Below are 18550 nucleotides of genomic sequence, written 5' to 3' on the forward strand. Positions count from 1 at the left end.
ATGTTTAGGGAAGCAATCTCCTTTTTTCCTCTCTGCTAAATTTAGGAGGCATTCCAGAAGTATGCTGGGTAGCCTTGACCACATACAGTGAAAATATGAATGAACAGATTACAATAAAATTGTAATTTAAGCTCCAGAAGGCAAAGGTCCCACCTCACACCTCCCAGGTACCGCCAGTGCCTAGCACAATGCTCAGCACACAGCAGGCATTCTCAACATAGCCAGGAAGAGTGAGATGCTATAGTTAATTTGCCCTGTGACTCAGGCAATGTGATAATGAATCATAGCCTGAGCCCAGAGGGTCCACTGATAGTGACCTTCCTGTCCTGGTACTCAGTGACGAATCAAATAGTCAAACACCTCAACTCCTTCTGTCCATTCACTGTTTCAATCAGTATAGAGAAATACCCAGGGGAGACTGTCTTAAAAGCAAGAAAATGTAAGGAAAGCCCTGAGTTTAAAAAAAAAAAAAAAGTTTGCACTCAGAAAAAGTTTTGGACTCAGATTCTGTGTCAGTTTAATGTCCGACTACAGACAGTGGTGAGGAGACTTCAGGAAACCACTGCCAACTCCATTCACTCACTTACAATCTTCAGGCCAGACTGTGTTCCTGGGTTGGGCAGACAAGAAAGTCCAGCCTTGATCCTGACTCCTAAGGCTGCTAAGCTGACTGTCCCCCTCCCCCTCCCCCTCCCATCCTTCTTCTTCCCTTACTTTTAATATGAGTCCTTGAAACTGACATACATAGGTAGGGTCATGTTTATGAGGCTAGTCGTCACTGTTTAAGGATCCGCTCTCCCAATGGAAAACGGAGTCCCGGGTTACAAGGTATATGGATACTAACTAGCTTTGGTATTATCTTTGAAGATAACATTTGTTTTTTTTTTATAGAAAATTATCTTTTTCAAGAATTATAGCTGAGATAATCGCTAAAGGAGAAGAGTGATATTTTTTAAAATTCTTACTGGATAAATGTATTTCTTATATTTGATTCATTCAGCGTTTATTTTAGTGGATGTGTATCCTGGGAAGATTAAGATGTTTGGCCTCAAGAAATTGATATGGAAACAAATATATAATCATAAAAGGTATCTGGAGGTATGTAAAAAAGGTGTCTGGGAGAGGGACCATCCAGGTAGATTGTAAAGGATGCCATGGGCTCATGGGTAGGCAAGGAGGTGCTTTCCATTCAGAGAGAGAGCTGCCAGCCTGGCGCTGGGTGTGGGGCTGACAAACTGTCTGGGCCTGACGTGTATGCTTGTATATAGGTAGGGGAAAGGGTAAGAGGCTGGAACCCGACCTACTCTATAACCTTAGGGCCTAGCTAGTACTTCCTACATATGACGGGGATCCAGCGAAAAGCTATAAGCAGGAGACAGATGGGATCCCAATTTTGTCTTTAAAAGGTCACAAAGGCCACCCTGTGGAGAATAGACTGGAGGGAGATAGAGTCAGGCCTGTGAATGTGTTCTCCTAAAGGGTTGGAGGTTTGCTAAGCTAAGGCCTGGGCATGGAAGAGAACAGCTCTGAAAGCTCTAAAGGCCCAATGAGACCTGGTGAAGATAAACTAGATGAACTCCAGGTGGTGGGGACCTGGGCTGGTTGGAACATGACCTGCCAGATTGCTGAACTGAAGCAGATGCTGAGGAAGCAGTCCTGGCTGACTGGACAAGCCCTGGCTTCTGGATTCAAGACTGAAAAACTTGAACTCCCCTACAGAAATCTGAGGCTACAAAGTTTATACCATAGATAAATTGTATTACACTTGGTAATAGAATTACACCTAAAATAGTAAACACCAGGCAGCGGTTCCTAGGCATGTAATCTCTCTGAGGTAAAGTATTGTCTAAACCACCTAAAGTCTCCCAGTTGCCTATTTACCACAGAAGACTCAAAAGAAATATATCATACGTTTTCCCCTTCAATAAGTTTAAAATCTTATTAGAACATAAAACACCATAAATAAGTATGAGAAAGGAAATAAAAAGATGCTTATTTAAATCCAATAAAAAAACATGATTCAAACAGGAAGTGGGAAAGGGAATGTTAAGAGCACTGTTAACTGGACCTCTTTAGATGGTGCCACCTAACACAGTGTGTTCTGTTCACCTCCAAGGTTGGTTGAATCCCAAGACACAGCTCCTATGGATACAGCCAATAAAGGGGAACAAGGACACCCAGGCCTCTGTTATTGGAGGAGAAAGAACATGATGTACACAAAGGAAACAGGACCAAGACAACTGAATCAGCAGCAGGAGTGGTTTTCTAATGGGATCTATACCATCTAAAAGGGAAAGAACAGGTAAGGCTGGTGGTGTCCATGAAGGAAGAGATGCTATCAGGGGAAATGGTTTAGTAGATTTTGGTGTTTCAAATCTAAAGCTTGAGTTTTTGAAACTAAGGCCGTTCAACATTTCCAAGTTTACCACCCTCTGAAAACAGAGTAAATATGAGGCACCTCAGTAATTACTACACTCTGAGCTTAAGACAAAGGTTCTCCTTGCCCCACTCTGGCTGAACAAACTTATAAGACTTATACTAAAGCATTTATAAAAATATTTATTGTAAGTGGTGGCAAAATGAGGTTTTTCAAATCTTAGGGAGAATGATTCAACAGCATCTGGCTTTATTTTTAATGAGAGTGATGGGGACAGGAGATTTAAATGTTATGATTTAACAACGAGTTGGACTAGTTGTTGCTGAACAAAAGAACTACCTGACAAATCCAAACTTGTCTCAGACTTGTGTGAAGTATCTTATCCTTCACAAGAATCCTAAATTCTTGCTGCGCCTCTGCTGCCTGTGACATGACGTGGGTACTGTTGCTCACATACTAGTGATATGATACCCCAGAAGTAGTCTATCGCCTATTCTCTTAGACTACTAGTCTTTGAAAAACAAACTTTAAGACATATTTTTAAAGTTTTACTGAAAGAACTGCAGTGAACAGTCTAAACTAAAATCAATTCAACTAAAATCCTGTTATAAAATAAGTATCAGGTACTGGAGATAATTATTGGAAAAGAGCACAGAATGAATAATTTTCATTTAAGAAGTCACTACTTTCAATCTTTATGGAGGAAGATAGAGCTATCACTGTAACGTCCTACTTTAAAGAGTCACAAAAACGAGTAAGACACGATATAAGTGTTTTAATGGTGTTTATGATTTTACATAAGGTGAAGCTTAACATTAATTAGTTCTTCAATGTGTGATTTCTGTCTCTTTACAAGGTTAGTCGAAGAAATAAAAGTTTTGTCATTTTTGGAAAAGGCCATAGTTTAAGATTCAGATGCCTTTTCTATTATTTTTGATAAGTTGTTAAAATTCATTTTCATTTGTTAGGCTTTCACTGATGCAATTTATTGAGTGCTTTGACAGAATATGCTGTAAAAGGGAAATTCCAGAAGAATGTGACTTCCTATATTAGAAAAGAGGAAGAGAGATCTATTGTGAATTGGTCTGGAATAATATTAAAGATAATATTATTATAATAGAATAATATTAAAGATAAAACTGCTCATTTTTGTTCTCATTATTTAAAATAAAACACCATAATTACTTTTCTAATTTCCAAAGAAACTCCTGCACTAATTCCATCACTGCCAACTTGCATATGAGATGAAGTTAAACTGAAGTTAATATGAAACAGGCATGTATGTTATCCAAGCAATGTCCATTTTTCCAATGCCTTTATCGTTTTTCTCAATTATAGAGCATACTACATTCTCACTCAATGATAAACATAAGTTAAAAGGTGTTAGCATATAATGAAATGATGTAATGATAACAGCTAATATTTACTGAGCACTTACTATTTAGCACTGAGCTAAACATAAATTATCTACAAAAATTAACTGAACCCTCATGACAGACAACCCTGTGGGGTATTACTAGGTATTTTCATTTTACATAGGTAAGAAAATTGAGGCTTAGCAAAATTAAGTGGGCACACAGCTATTAAGTGGTAAAATCAGAGGATAGAATGATGTATTTGAGGGTAACGATAATTAGGGACAAGACTGATTTATTTTCAAAGCTAGAAATATGTTCTTGATTGGATACTGTGGAAAGGACTGGTCTTATCCCATAGCAGAGCATTACCAGAAGACTTTACAATAATAGTAACCATATCTTTCAGTCGTTGAGTATGTAATTGTTACATATGCTTTATACCTTTAAAGCGAGTAGATAAACACAAAATAAGAACCAAAAGTCAAATGAATTATGGAGGTAAGGAACTAGTATTATGTGAAAAGATATTAGTTTTATGAAAATATGAAAAAAATTCAATGATTCCCAAGGGAGGTACCATTGGCACTTGTGTGTGTGTGTATACATGTGTACGTGTACATGCATGCATGTGCAGAGGACAATTTATTCTTTGTTGTATAATGTAGTCCCTCCCATGTGTTATAACACACTTAGCATTCTTAACCCCTACCTACTAAATGCCAGAAGTTCTCCCAAAGCTTGTGACTACTAAATAAATCCCTGCACATATTCTGCTGACTTGGACTGAGAACCATTGATTGTTGGATAAAGATACTGGGAGAGAACTTACTGATATTAATTATACATCATGTACAAGTACTCTGCTAAGTGCATTCACACATATTTATTTAATCTTCATAACCCCATATGAGGTATGTACATATTTTATCCCCATTTAACAGGTGTGGATCCTGAGGCTTAGAGAAGAATTAAGTAACTTAACCGAGAACACACAGATAGTTTTGAAACCAATCACCTGGCTCCAAAACCGCATTTCTCTGGGTTGGTCTTTTAGCCATAATGGTGTGGTAGGCATGCCTTTTCTTTCTTTAAAGAGGTTCATTTAGAAAATATAAATCCTTGTGAATAGGACCTATGGCATGTGTGCCATTATGAACCAGGGATGAATTAGCTCCCTGGGGGTTTGAAGGGGCCATATGTTTGGTGAGGAAGAGTTACAAGATGTGGGTGTCAAGAGTGGGCTGGGTAACTCCTGTGCACAGGTGTCTATTAGAAGTGTTCTGAGGTGTGTGTGTGTGTGTGTGTTTTTCCAGGGGAATAAGAGAATTGTGCTATATTTGTGAGGTTTGTGTTTTAATACTCCACAGCGTTTACTATGCACCAGGCATCATTACAATTGCTTCACTATATCTCATTTCAGCAAGTATTTTAGGTGATTAATGGAGCAGAGTATGCACTATGTTGTGCGGTGGACTGATGTCTGTGTAGCAACGTCTACAAGAGGTGATGGGTACTGGTTGTGCTAGAAGGGGAAAGGTCCACCATGATATGTGTGTCTACAGGAGCAGTTTGTGCTGTGGTACAGACAGTGGTGTTTGAGGCCTGGGGAAGGGTTATGGTAGATGATTTGTGTGAAATGCATACGGGAGGTGTTGCATGGGATAGACTGTAGTACACCTCACTTGTGCATTTTTTGCACGGCGGGTAGTGCTGAATACTGGAGGAATTCCATGGGAACGGGTCTGGGTCATGTCCTGGGTATGGTGCAAGGAGAAGCTGTGGACTCGGGGTGTTTTCAGTGTATAGTGAGTGGTATGTGCTGAAACTGGTGCATACGAGATGAATCATGCGGTGTGCTGGGTAGAAACGGGGACTGGAGAGGGGGCCGGTGTCGTGATGTGTGTGGGGAGCGATGCAGAGTGCGGTAGGAGAGCGGGGAATGGTGCTAGATGCCCCACGAGTGTTCATGATTTGGCCCAAGGCGCTGTATGGGGAGAGGTGGTATAAAAAGAGGGGAAGTGGAGGCTGGAGGATAGGGGCAAACGACGGGTCAAAGGAGCTGCAGGGGAGGAAGATGGATGTGCTGCAAGACACTGGGTCGGTGTAAGAGCTGCGTGGGCGGCCTGTCTGCGAGTGTGTGCGAGGAGCAGCCAGCCCATTTCCTCACCTGGAGCCACACAGGGCCACGCTCCCCGCCATTGCCTCCCGCCCGCCCCTTCCCTACTCCCAAGGGCGCGTCTTCCGCGCGGCCAATCCCGCCTCACCTGGTGAAAGCAAAGTACATGAGGCTGACGATGGTGAAGCTGAGCAGGGTGATGGTGTGCGGCCGGTAGAAAAAGTCGATGGTGATGTCCTCCACTTGCTGCTCGTTGATCATCCGGAAATGCATCTTGTAGTTCACATCATCTTTGCTCAGGGTCCGGCTCCCCACGCAGGACGCCATGGCCCGCCTCCCCGTCCTGCCGCGGCGGCGGCCCCAGCCCGTGGAGGCTGGGACCCCGGAGATGATGAGCTGCAGCGGGCGGGGAGCCGAACGGCGAGGCCGAGTCTAGCGCGGAGCACAGGATGAGAGCCGAGGAAAGGACAGGCGCGGGAGGGCGGGGTCGCGTCGCCGCCAACGCGGCTTCGGGCAGGGGGGCGCTGCCGGCCCTGGCTCAGCCGGCGTTCTGGGGGAGGCATCTCTATGGACTTCTGATGTCTTTAGATCCCCAGTGGATGAAGCCTAAGGGTAGTGGCGAGCGGGAGAAGGGAAGCTGCGGTCCCTGGACGGCTCTTTCCCCAGAGCGCTGCCCGCTCTCCCCCCACGCGGTCTCTCAGATGGTCTCGCCCACTCGGGCCGCAGCCCACGTGGGCGGGGCAGCGCCGCGGCGCCCGCAGGGCTGGCGAACATGCCGGAGTTCGGCGTAGCGGGACGGTACGTGTAGGTGGGCCAGCCTGGCGCCCATCGCGAAGGAAACCACAAGACCTACGCCTCTCCACAGGTAAAACGAGGGCTGCTGGAGCGCGGGGGGCGCTGTCCTGGCAGGGGTTAGGGTACCGACCCACCCTCGTCCAGCCCGCGTCCCAGGGCCTTTCACGGCCTTTAGGTCTTCGCGGCCCAATCGAGGGAGTTTTGTTTATACCCCTGGCTGATGAGACGAACGCCTGGCCTACTAGCGCGCTTTGCGGGGGACGCGGAAACTCAGTGTCTGGTGGCTTCCTGCGGAAGTTCGGAGTGGAGAACTACAAGGGACTTGTGAAAATGGCTTTGAGAGGGCGTCGAGCAGTAGATGAGAGGCCCCTTATTACTTAGGAAGCCATCTTTCCAGACACCCTACATCTCCTGGTTTCATTTATTAGCCTTACAGAAGTTGAAATATTGAGCCCTCGATAGACAATATTTCAGTGCCAATTCCTCTTCCTAGCGAAGTACAGAGGCACACAGTTGAGAACTAGTATGTGATATTTAAATGTACTAAAGAATTTTAACGGCTAAAGGCTTTTTTCCTCTTTAATATTCCTGATGAGTCATGTTAGAAGACATCATTAAGTTGAACTTTTGTACACATATGCAAACGACTTACTCGCTGTGTTGGTAAATAAGTTAACCGTAGTTGCAATTAATTGATTGATTTCCATCCGACAAACATTGGAGCAGTGCAAGGCCAATGGGGAACAATCACTGGGAGGGTGAATCCAGAGATGAGACCCAGCCATGCTATCGTGAACGAACAGTTAATTATTAAGAGGTATACACAGCAATGAAGTGATGTAAAGAGGATAGTGAGCTTGTAAATAAAAATAGAAGGATAACCATTAGTTATATACATAAAAGTATTTTAATAAATATAGATAGAATTCAAAAGTTAATCTGCTTTATGTGGGAAGAATTTTAATTTGAACCTGGAAAGGCTTCAGAATGAATTTGGGATTTCAGTATTTGGCTTTGAAATATGACGGAATTCTTAGAAGTCAAAACATTTTACAGCTAATAGGGACCTTAAGAATCATCTTATTGCACCTATAACCTTTAAAATAATCTGTTATTTAAAGAATGGTTATTGAACACCCCATTCATGGGCCAAACATTGTGTTAGACTACCACAAGAAACTTAGTCTCCTCAGCGTAGCATAATTGAGGGCTTCTGGCTTCCAATTTAGTGCCTTATGACTGTATTGTGCAGAGAATGAATGTCGTAGGTTTGACGGAAAACTTGACAAGTTTGGACGCTCATTTCCTACCAAAATTTAACAAAAATCACCTGTCTCACAGGCGATCTTGAGTATTTCCTTTCTAAAGTCATTTCAGAATGAGAGTACAACTTTCACTTTTTGAAAATGTCCTTTCAGAAGACTTCTCTAAGTCTGTGTATTTTTTGTTTTCCATTCATGATTGGGAATCTGCGTTATGTGGAAGGCAAACTTAAGCTATACCCAGAGTTTCCACTGTGGGTGGTGATCAGTGCCCTTAACTCCCAATTCTCAAGTTGTTCAAGGGTCAGAAGGTTACACTCAAGTATTTGGTCTAATTCAGAGCATAAAACAAGCTGAATTCCAGTATAAAGAAAAACAAAGCAAAATGTTGTATGCAATTTATTTATCCTTGGTTGTGTAATCAATGGTAATAATAGCTAACATTCATGGAGCATTTTCCATATGCTGGACTCTGGGCTGTGTTTTCTATGTATTATCTTATTTAAAGTGAAATTATGTACATCAGATTCCTCTTTCTAATTAATCTGGCTAAATATAAAATTCCTTCATATTTCTAAGTTTAAAGTAGTGACAGCCTTATTTGATTAAAATCTTAAAAGCATGCTTTTCCATCAAAAAAATACATGTATTCGTTGCTGGTTGCTTATATACTTATCTCACTTCATTTTGCTTCTGTGACTTTTTTTTATTGAAAGCTTTTCTTTTTCTTTTTTCCTAAAAATAGAATTTTACAAAACTGGTTTTATTCAATTCCCTTTTGAGTAACAGCTTTATCTGTGATATAACATTGTTTAGCCCTAGGATGAAGTAAGAAACAACCTTCTAGATAGCAGTGATAATATTTTGATGATTCATTTAAGACAAAGTAGATTTCTTCCTGTTTTTTATTTTGTGACTAATGTACAGATGACCCTTCAACAACATGGATTTGAACTGTGTGGGTCCACTTATATGTGGATTATTTTCAATAAATATATTGGAAAAAAATTTTGGAGATTTGCAACAATTTGAAGAAATTCACAAGTGAACCACATAGCCTAATAATATCAAAAACGTTAAGAAAAAGTTAGCCATGTCATGAATGCATAAAATATATGTAGATACTAGTTTATCATTTACTACTATAAACTATATACAAATCTATTATAAAAAGTTAAAATTTATCAAAACTTGTGCACACAAATACTTAAATACCAGACCGTGCATGGTGCCATTCACAGTCGCACTCAAGAGAAATGTGAACAAATGTAAAGATTGGTATTAAATCATAACTACATGAAATTTACTGTAGTACATACTGCACTACTGTAATAATTTCTTAGCCACTTTCTGTTGCTGTTGCAGTGAGCTCATGTTTCGAGTATCCACTTAAATGCTGTGTGATGGTAATCATCTCTATGTGAGCAGTTTGTCTCTCCAATTAATTGGGTGTCAGTAAAAAGTAATCTATTGCAGCTGTCGTGTATTTTTCATTGAGTTTAATGCAGTAGCATAAATCTCGAATAATACCATGAGATCTATACAAAGTGCCACTAGTGATGCTGAAAGTGCTCCTAAGAAGCAGAGGAAAGTCATGACATTACAAGAAAAAGCTGAATTGCTTTGAGGTCTGTATCTCTGGTTGCTTGGCATTGCAAGATAAATGAATCCAGCATAAGAACCTTTGCAAAAAAAGAAAAGGAAATTCTTGAAACCATCACTGCTACTACACCAGCAAGTGTGAAAACCTCGCACTTTTTGTGAATTACCCTTTTATCTGGTTTTGAAAATGCAGTTTTTATGTGGGTGCAGGATTGCTATAAGAAAAGCATACCTATAGACTCTAAAACGAATCGAGAAAAAGCAAAGTTGTTACAGACAACTTAAAGCAAAAGGAAGGTGAAGGATCTAAAGCTGGAGAATTTAATGCCAACAAAAGATGGTTTTATAATTTTAGAAAAAGTGTTGTCTTAAAAATGTCAAGGTAACAGGAGAAGCAGCTTTTGCTGACCAAGAGGCAGCAGACAAGTTCCCAGACATCATTAAGAAAATAATTGAGGTGAAAGGATATCTGCCTAAATAGGTTTTTAATGCAGGTGAAATTGCCCTATTCTGGAAAAAAAAAAAAATGCCACAAAGGACATTTATTAGTAAGGAAGAAAAGGGGAGTGAAGGGTTTTAAAATATGGATTTTGGAGAAATCCAAGAGTTAATAGATATCACACCAGTGGAATTAACAGAAGACAACTTGATGGAGATGAATGCTTCCGAACCAGTGCCAGGTGATGTAGAAGAAGCAGTGCCAGAAAACAAACAAGGGTTCTGATTATCCAAGACTGCTTTTGACTTCTTTTATGACACAGACCCTTCTATGATACCAGCACTGAAACTAAAGCAATCAGTGGAAGAAGGATTGGTACCCTATAGAAACATTTTTAGAAATGAAAAATCAAAAAAGTTGGAAATTACAATGTATATCCATACAGTTACACCGAGTGTGCCTGTTTCTCTGTCCTTTCCTTCCATCTCCTCCACCCCTAGGACAGCGAGACCAACCCCTCTTCCTTCTCAGCCTACTCAGCATGAAGATGACAAGAATGAAGACCCTTATGATGATCCACTTCCACTTAATGAATAGGAAATCTTCATGATGTACAGTTAATAAACTTATCTGTTTATATGTGAGTGTCTTCCTGTGAAACTCTAATAACTTCGGCAAGTACTATATGAGACATTTTTGTTTTACCATCGTCAACTAAGTATTCATTATATAGAGTGCAAGACTTGTATGGAAGTGGAAAACCCATCCTTACATAGCCATATAGCGAGTGATATTTAATACAAAATAATGTGCTAGTTTTCCTACTGTTTTATAACTTTGCTTTCAAAGAATTATATTACCATACAATATGCCCCCTTTACACTCTCTCTCTCATAATTGAAGAAACTGCCTATCAGCCTATTATCACAGGTAAATGGTTATTTTTTAAAATGTAACAATGTTTCCAACACTGTATTATGAATATGGCTACTGTATGCCATAAGAATTTTATGAAGATGCATGGATTAGTGTATACGCTAGGCCACTGTGAAACAATTGTATCGATTACACTAGGCTACCATAAAGCCATTATATTGATGCTTCTTAAGTACCAATGCATGACTCATCATACCTCTTAATAAATATGAATTTCTTTTAACGTTATTTTTTAATTTTTGATGTCTAGTATTAGTAATATGTATGACATCAGTGTTTTGTATCATATAAGACAATATTGATATAGATACTGACAAACATGATTCATCTTGTGAACAGATGACAAACTTATGGTATTGATAAATACAGTACAATACTGTAAATGTATTTTCTTATGACTTAATATTTTCTCTAGCTTTATTGTAAGAATGCAGTATATAATACATATAAGTACTAAATATTTGTTTATCAGCTGCGTTGTCGATAAGGTTTCTGGTCAACAGTAGTTAAGTTTTAGGGGAGTCAAAAGTTAAATGAGGATTTTCAAGTATGGGGACACAGCACCCTTTACCCCTCTGCTGTTCAAGGGTCAACTGTATATACATAAAATACATTTGAATAACTCAGTGTTGTTTTGATCAGCAATCTGTTTCTTAAACGTCCTTCAGACCAAATTCTAAGAATGCTTAATTGCATCACTTTCTCTTCTTTAAAGTGTTAAATTAACAGATTATTGAGTTCAGCTATGATTTGAACATTTACAAATTTTTGTTTTAAATGTTTTTCGTACACCAATGATTTTGCTTTGTTTTTAAACCATAAAGCATATATTTATTTTTCCAGTTCAGAAGTTCCTGTCTTTTGATTGGTAATTGAGAGTGTCTTGTTTTTTAGCTTTCCTTGTACTTAAACATGTGACTACTTTAATCATCTAAATCTATTAAATACCTTTTAATTAGAAAAAGTTTCCAGTTTATCCTTTTATTGTTTGAATATTGTTTTAAACATTTAAGAAAATAAGTTTCTCTTTTAATGGTTATATATTTCCTTTGTAGGCTACTTTAAGAAAAATGGCTCTGTCAGCCCATTGGATACCCAGGTGGTTCAATTCAATTAAATTGAATGGCTTCATTAGTGCTATACAACTCAGAAATCATTTTCAGAGACCAGGAAAAACATGGTTGCATGAATATTCTGCTCAGCCTCAGCTGTCCTCTGACAATTGCTTCTTCCAGTGGGGATTTAAGACTTACAGGACTTCCTCCGTGTGGAATAACGGTTCCCAGTATACTAACTCAAGTAGACAAGGGATTAATTCTCCCCAAAGCACTATGCTTCCTTCACAGTCACAGGAGACAGAGCTGTCCCTGGAAGGTAATTCTTAACTTTCAGAAAGTCCCCTTTGCCCCACTTTGGTAATTTGAATAAGCTACCTGTTTACATTATTAGCCCATTTTAAGTCATATCTTATACCAGGCAAGAAAAGTAACAATGCCAGTTCTATTTATTTGCTTCTATTATACCTTTATTTGACTAAGAAAAAAAAGTTTGTCTTTTTATATGTATAAGATGATTTTCTAGCTGTATGTACATTTGCTTTCTAAATACTTTACTATTTAGATTAAAATTTTTTGCTGATGAGAATTAGGTTTACTAGGGTATGATTTATATCAAAAATTCATCCTTTTTGGGTATATAGTTATATGAATTTTGACATGCATTTAGCGGTGTAACGACCACATCAATCAACAAATAAAACAGCTATGTCATGCCAGAAAGCTCCCTCATGTCACTTTTTAGTCCTCTCCCACCCGTGCTTCCTATTCTAGGAATATTTTCATGCAAGGAATATTTCATTGCAAATGAGATAATATTAGGTTAAGTAGAATATGAAAGAAAGCTGGGAGGGTATGGGGGGCTAGGAGGAGAGGCTGGCTGTAAGAAATGAGAAAATGTAATGATTAGAGATAAAAAAATAGAACAAAAAATTACATTTCTGATTTATTAGCTTAAAGTGGGTTACAGTTTCCAGTATCTTCCATACTGTTTAAGACAAAACAAAACCTCAGAATCATGGCTGTACTTGAGTCATTTAGCAGAGGGTCACTTAGCAAAGGACTACAGGTGGTAGAAACAGTCATAGAAGTTCCCCTTAAGACCTATTTGAGAATAACTTGGAGGAGAGGGGATTGGATCAAAATGAAGACATTTCATGATGTGATGACTTTAACCCATACAATTCAGGCTGGTAGAATATGTTGTAATTTTGACCAAGTAAAGCTATGATAGACTCCATCTCTTTCTCAAAATGTACTTGAAGTTCAGTTGATCTTTAGCATTCTTAACTGTTGATTAAAAGTGAAGGAAAGGGAAAGGGATTTTGTACAGGACTCCTTATGGAATAGAAATTTACCAAGAAATTTCTTATCTTTGAGGAAGAGTAGTTGATCTTTCTAAATAGTCTTAACCTTTCCTCTTGGTGGAAGATATTCAGACTTCTTAGATGTTTAATCCCAAAACGATCCCAAAATTTAAAAAGAAGCAAACCAGAGAAGAGGTTGTCTTTGTAGAAATAGCTCTAAGTATGCAGATTGGAGAGTTAACTTTCTTCTCTCTTTCCACATGGCTGGCTTCAAAGGACTAGACCAGCTGCCTCCACTTTCTCCACTGCAGCCAATTTCCGAGGAGGAGGCTATTCAGATTCTTGCAGACCCTCCATTGCCCCCCTTTACATTCACACTTCGAGACTACGTGGATCATTCTGAGACTCTGCGGAAGTTAGTGTTCCTAGGTAAGTCTGAATAACCTACAGGTACTTTTTGAGTGTACTCTTTGTTTCTCTTTTTGTTTAAATGAGCATTTTTAATCTGTCAAAGTACATAAGCATGAACAGAAGTCAAATAGTGTGAAAAGGCTTCTAGTGAAAAACTACTTCTTGCTTCATCCTTCCTGGCTCTGCATCCCATTCCTTAGAAGCATCTACTTTTATAGCTCTTTCTGTTTGTATTTAACCTCTAAATGTTTTTGTAGTTACTTGTAGTGCAGTTGCTTGGTTCATTAGTTTTAGACATCAGTTGATCTCTTGTATATGCACATATACTTTTCCCTTAGTCTCTTCGATTTTCACAGTATATTATATTAAATCATTTGTCAGTGATGGCATTATGACTATAAATATAGCTCTCTGCTCTGCAGAAAGTATACTATGGTTGTCTTCCTTCCTATACAACTTCTCATTTTTCCATAGTTAATAATTGTCTTTTCATTTGACTAGTTTTCTTTGTTCCTAATGCCACATTTTCCCACACCTTCCAGTAGTCTCTCAGGACAGTTTTTTCTACAGTTAACCCTATCAGAGGATGTATTTGCTCCATTTCCCCTCTACCCCTAATCTTCTTCCTGGAGCCTACTGTCCTCCTGATTTGGATGGGTTCTCTGTAGGCTTGCTCTATAAGTATCTTAGCTTGTTGACATAGGATGTGCTTGAATCTGGATTGTTAAGGGCTATCAAGGCATCTCACTGCAAACTTTTACTTCGTCCTCGTATTTTCAGTCTAGCACCTTACTGCAGTCTTCTGCTTCTTCCATTGTCTGACGCTTTTCTTACTTGATTTTCCCAGATGATGAACCTCCTTTCTCCTGCAGGATTGAGAGGACAGGATAGGGAAGGGATTTTCTCTCAAACCCATTTATGTTTCTCTCATTCTCTAGTCACTACCTTAGTTAGGTCCTCATTTTTCACTGAAAATTTAGGAGCTTCCTAACTTGATAGTCTGCTTATCAGTAATATTGCCTTGATAACCTCTCTAACATTTGTGCTCTTTGTAAAATGCAAATCCGACTATGTCAGTGACCTACTTGAAATCCTTCAAAGCCTTTCATAGCATCAGTTCTTTCTAGTCCTTCACTTACCTTTTTTTAGCTTTACTGCTTGCCAATTTCTTCATTTGGTTGGCTAGCTCAGACAGCTAGAGAACTTCATTTAAGTTCAGGTAACTTCTAATATGTCTTTTCTGACCTTCCAAGTAGAGTGACTCTCCTCTGGGCTCATCCCCGCTTGCTTCAGTCCTATCAAAAATAACAACATAATTGTTGACTCATCTGTCCTTGTGCAAGTTACCCAAATTTGTAGGGAATGGCCTTTGTTCTCAAGCAGCTTCAAGTTTTTACAAACATCTAAATACACATATATAAGAAAAACTAGAATGCAAGGATGAAAGGTGAAGTGATAAGTCCCATATGAGAGATAAAAATAAGTGTTCTGTGGGGTCAAAGGAGAGAAAAAGGTGACCTTGCTACAAGCAAGAGAGCCAGTCTCCTTTTGGAACAGCTTTCCTAACCTTGCGATAGGTGCTGTGGGGAATACACGATAAACATGGCACGGTCCTACCTTTAAATAATTTACAATATACTTAGAGCTTTAGAATGTGTGCCAGCCATTTCTTCATCTGTATGCCGATATTGTGACAGCACACTGTAGAGGAAGCATGATTGCATTGTCAGGCAGTATTTTTGAGGATCTTGGTAACCTGGTTCTTCTCTGTTTGCTTCCCAGATCTGTTTTCTGCCTTTCTCTGCCTGTTCTACTTCCCAAGAGGCTAACTTCTATGTACTAGGAGAGAGGCACCTGCAGGAGGTGGGGGAGGGCAGGTGGGAGTACTTTTTCCCTGTTCCTTCCCTGCTTTGGGTCATGTAACTGCCTCACTCCATGACAACAGCTCCTACTAAACAGCCCTTAATCGCTTCTAGCTCCCTCTGGGTTTGAGTAATACTTTTTCTCCCTGTCTCTGTAGGGGTACTCTTGTTCTCTTAATTCTGCTCACACTACTGTATAGAGTCCCTTCATTAAAGTTCTTTTCATTTGAACATTAGAGCACTATCTGTTGTTATCTGCTAGACCCTGATTGATACAGTAAATATGTGTAACCCTAAATGAATATAGCAGTAATGTGTACAGTTACTGAACTGATGGGATAAAGCCAACTTAGACTGGTCACTTAGAAGGTAGAATCATGTAGTATTCATTTTTTATATCCCCCGAGCCTACCACAGTGCTTGGTCCATTGTAGGCATTCACTGACTATTTTTTCAAGTTAATGAAATTGTGAGTAAGTCCAAGTGATTTGTGCTGACAGCAGTGTGCCCTCCTGATGAGATTCTGCTCTCCTGTTGCTGTTAAAAGGCAGCTTTTCAGGATTTCTGTTTCAGCACAGTCAGGGTGTGACAGCTCATGCTGAGTATGGCACTTTAGCACATGCAAGCTGTAATATTTAGTTAAATTTGAAGTCTGAACCCTTTATGTTATTTTTAAAGCATCCTTCCCCTACTTATCACAGATTTTGAAACTTTTCTAATTTATTTTTCCATCTATTCATAATTTATTTTTCTTTTCATATTTTGTTTAAATTATAAAAGAATTACATCTAGTTGTTAAAAGTGCAAATATTACAAAAGAAAGAACTCTTACCCTCTCTACATCTGCAGTTCCACTTTCCAAAGGTAACCACCATTACCAATTTGTTAAGTAGCTTTCAGACCTTTTTCTATGCAAATATACATCATACAGAAAGCTATACTTAGTTTTCATACTTTTATGTAGTCAAAGTTAATGTTATTTTTTAAATTTTGTGTTTTCTAGTAGTTTTAGAGTTAGTACACATTTAGTAGATTCATACCTATCTGAAATTATTTTCATATCAGATACAGAGAGAATTCTTAATTTTTTCAGGTGTCTAGCTAGTAGCCCCACTATTTTTGATGAATAGTTCTTCCCCCCCACCCTTGAATTGAAATGCCATTATTATTCTATGCCAGATTTTTTGTTTATCCTAAAACTGTTTCTAGTCTATCTGTGTGTGTGTGTGTGTGTGTGTGTGTAATCTGTTTTTCTATTTGTGACCATCTTATATTAATACTTGCTTATAAGCAAGAAATTTGAGTTTAGAATTATGTTTGGAGCTAATATCTAATTGTAATTTATTTTTCTAGTTGTGGACACCATTAAAGAATGTTTTTATTTCATTGCTTTTATATTTAAGACTGTAAAGTTGCATCTAGAAATCAGTTTGAGAGTTATTTTTAATCTGAAGAAATATTTTAAAGAATATGAAATTTAGTCTAAAATTAAGGTTTACATTGTCTTCAACTGTTTACTCTAAAGAAGGAATAGGCCTTTCCTGTTCATGTTTAGTTTTCTAAAAATCAGTAAAAGGCAAAAATGAGAGAATAAAGTCCTCAGTTTTAATGAGAATTTTGAATTACAGGTTACTTTGATTCTCTGCCTAATTAATGCTGACATCTAATTATGTCCATAACCAAAGAATGATTTAAAATAACAACTTGGTTTCCCCCCCTTCTTATTCCTTCTCTCTTGTCCCTTGTCTCGTTTACTTAGATTACCTAAGATTATAAGAATATTTGAAGGGTAAAAATTGTATGCTTTCTGCTTTGTGGTGTACTTGAGGACTGCATGTGTTCACCAGTTCTCACATACATTTCTTGAGCTCCTTCAAGGTACTTGTCTCTGTGCTAAAGACCTGGAGATTACAATGAGTAAGACACAGGGTCATTTTTATTCCCCCAATGGAAGGGATCATAAGCATATTTTAAAACAATTATTATGATCATGAAAGAATCCTTATGATCACTAAGGAAATGATTTTTAAAACTTCAAAGAAACTGTTTATTCTTATGGTTTGTTACCCTACAGGATTACCAGTTAAGTAATTACCATGGAGCCCATTAGGGGCTCATGTGCATCCTTCAAACAGTATTCAGGAAGCCATAGACGAAGACGATGATCCTAGGTTTAGTGACTTAGCAAGTTTATTTTGGGTAGAAATTTAGCCCCAACTGTGCCATTTTCCTCTATATATGGCTTTGAAATAAATACTGTATTTTCATTTTAATTTATTTTTATTTCTACAACCAATTTAATTTAAAAATATTTAGAAGTGTCTATTGGCCTGTCTCAGTTCTCCTACAGATAGGTTGCTTATCTCCATCACTAATTTCTTACACTTCTATGTATGAAGTTTAATGACTGAGTTAAGCAGTTATTTTCAAACGGTGTTTGTAATTTATTATAGGAGTGGACTTGTCTAAGATAGAAAAACATCCAGATGCAGCCAACCTCCTTCTGAGACTGGATTTTGAAAAAGACATTAAGCAAATACTCCTGTTTCTTAAAGATTTGGGTATAGAAGATAACCAACTGGGAACATTCCTGACTAAAAATTACGCTATTTTCTCTGAAGACCTTGAAAATCTTAAAACCAGGTAGAGTTTTTTTTTTAATTCAACAGCCCATTTTTATATGAAAAGGAAAACTTCTTGCTGAGTCGGTACTTTGTTTCTCTTCAGAAACAAGTAAGTTTTTTTTAATCCATTAACAAATGGCTGGATTATCTGGGGGTACACTAAAAGTTATGAAAGACTGAACTTTTGTGTTTTTTATTGGCCAGTTTTTGATGGTAGACAGTTGACATTCTCTTGGCAGATTATTGTAAAATTTGCTTAATCATTTCCATAAGTTAGCTATTTTAGTTGTTCCTTTTTTTCTTTAATTAGCACTTCTGTAAACACTTTTATGCTTCATTCGACATTCCAAGAATTTATTGAATCTGTGATATCAGTACAGTGGGATAGTATTGACCTGTGTGATAA

The 18550-nt window shown here is 38.4% G+C and overlaps 2 protein-coding genes across 4 annotated transcripts in view; one reads left to right on the forward strand and one right to left on the reverse strand.

The window, feature by feature from the left end:
- Nucleotides 1-6325, reverse strand: part of PTDSS1 (phosphatidylserine synthase 1) — a 59532-nt gene extending 53207 nt beyond the window's left edge. The window contains exon 1 of one of the 2 annotated variants that reach the window (XM_006916666.3): nt 6000-6325. In XM_006916666.3, the coding sequence (XP_006916728.1) occupies nt 6000-6178 (179 nt within the window). In that variant the 5' untranslated portion in view covers nt 6179-6325. The remainder of the gene's footprint in view (nt 1-5999) is intronic. The other variant, XM_006916667.3, reaches the window with a different exon arrangement.
- A 246-nt stretch (nt 6326-6571) lies between these two features.
- Nucleotides 6572-18550, forward strand: part of MTERF3 (mitochondrial transcription termination factor 3) — a 22227-nt gene continuing 10248 nt past the window's right edge. Inside the window, exons 1-5 of one of the 2 annotated variants that reach the window (XM_006916668.3) lie at nt 6573-6716; nt 10450-10589; nt 11941-12259; nt 13524-13676; nt 17974-18163. In XM_006916668.3, the coding sequence (XP_006916730.1) occupies nt 11956-12259; nt 13524-13676; nt 17974-18163 (647 nt within the window). In that variant the 5' untranslated portion in view covers nt 6573-6716; nt 10450-10589; nt 11941-11955. Of the gene's footprint in view, nt 6717-10449; nt 10590-11940; nt 12260-13523; nt 13677-17973; nt 18164-18550 lie in introns of both variants that reach the window. The other variant, XM_006916669.3, reaches the window with a different exon arrangement.

The sequence above is a fragment of the Pteropus alecto genome, unplaced genomic scaffold (genome assembly GCF_000325575.1).
Source record: "Pteropus alecto unplaced genomic scaffold, ASM32557v1 scaffold164, whole genome shotgun sequence".
NCBI lineage: Eukaryota > Metazoa > Chordata > Mammalia > Chiroptera > Pteropodidae > Pteropus > Pteropus alecto.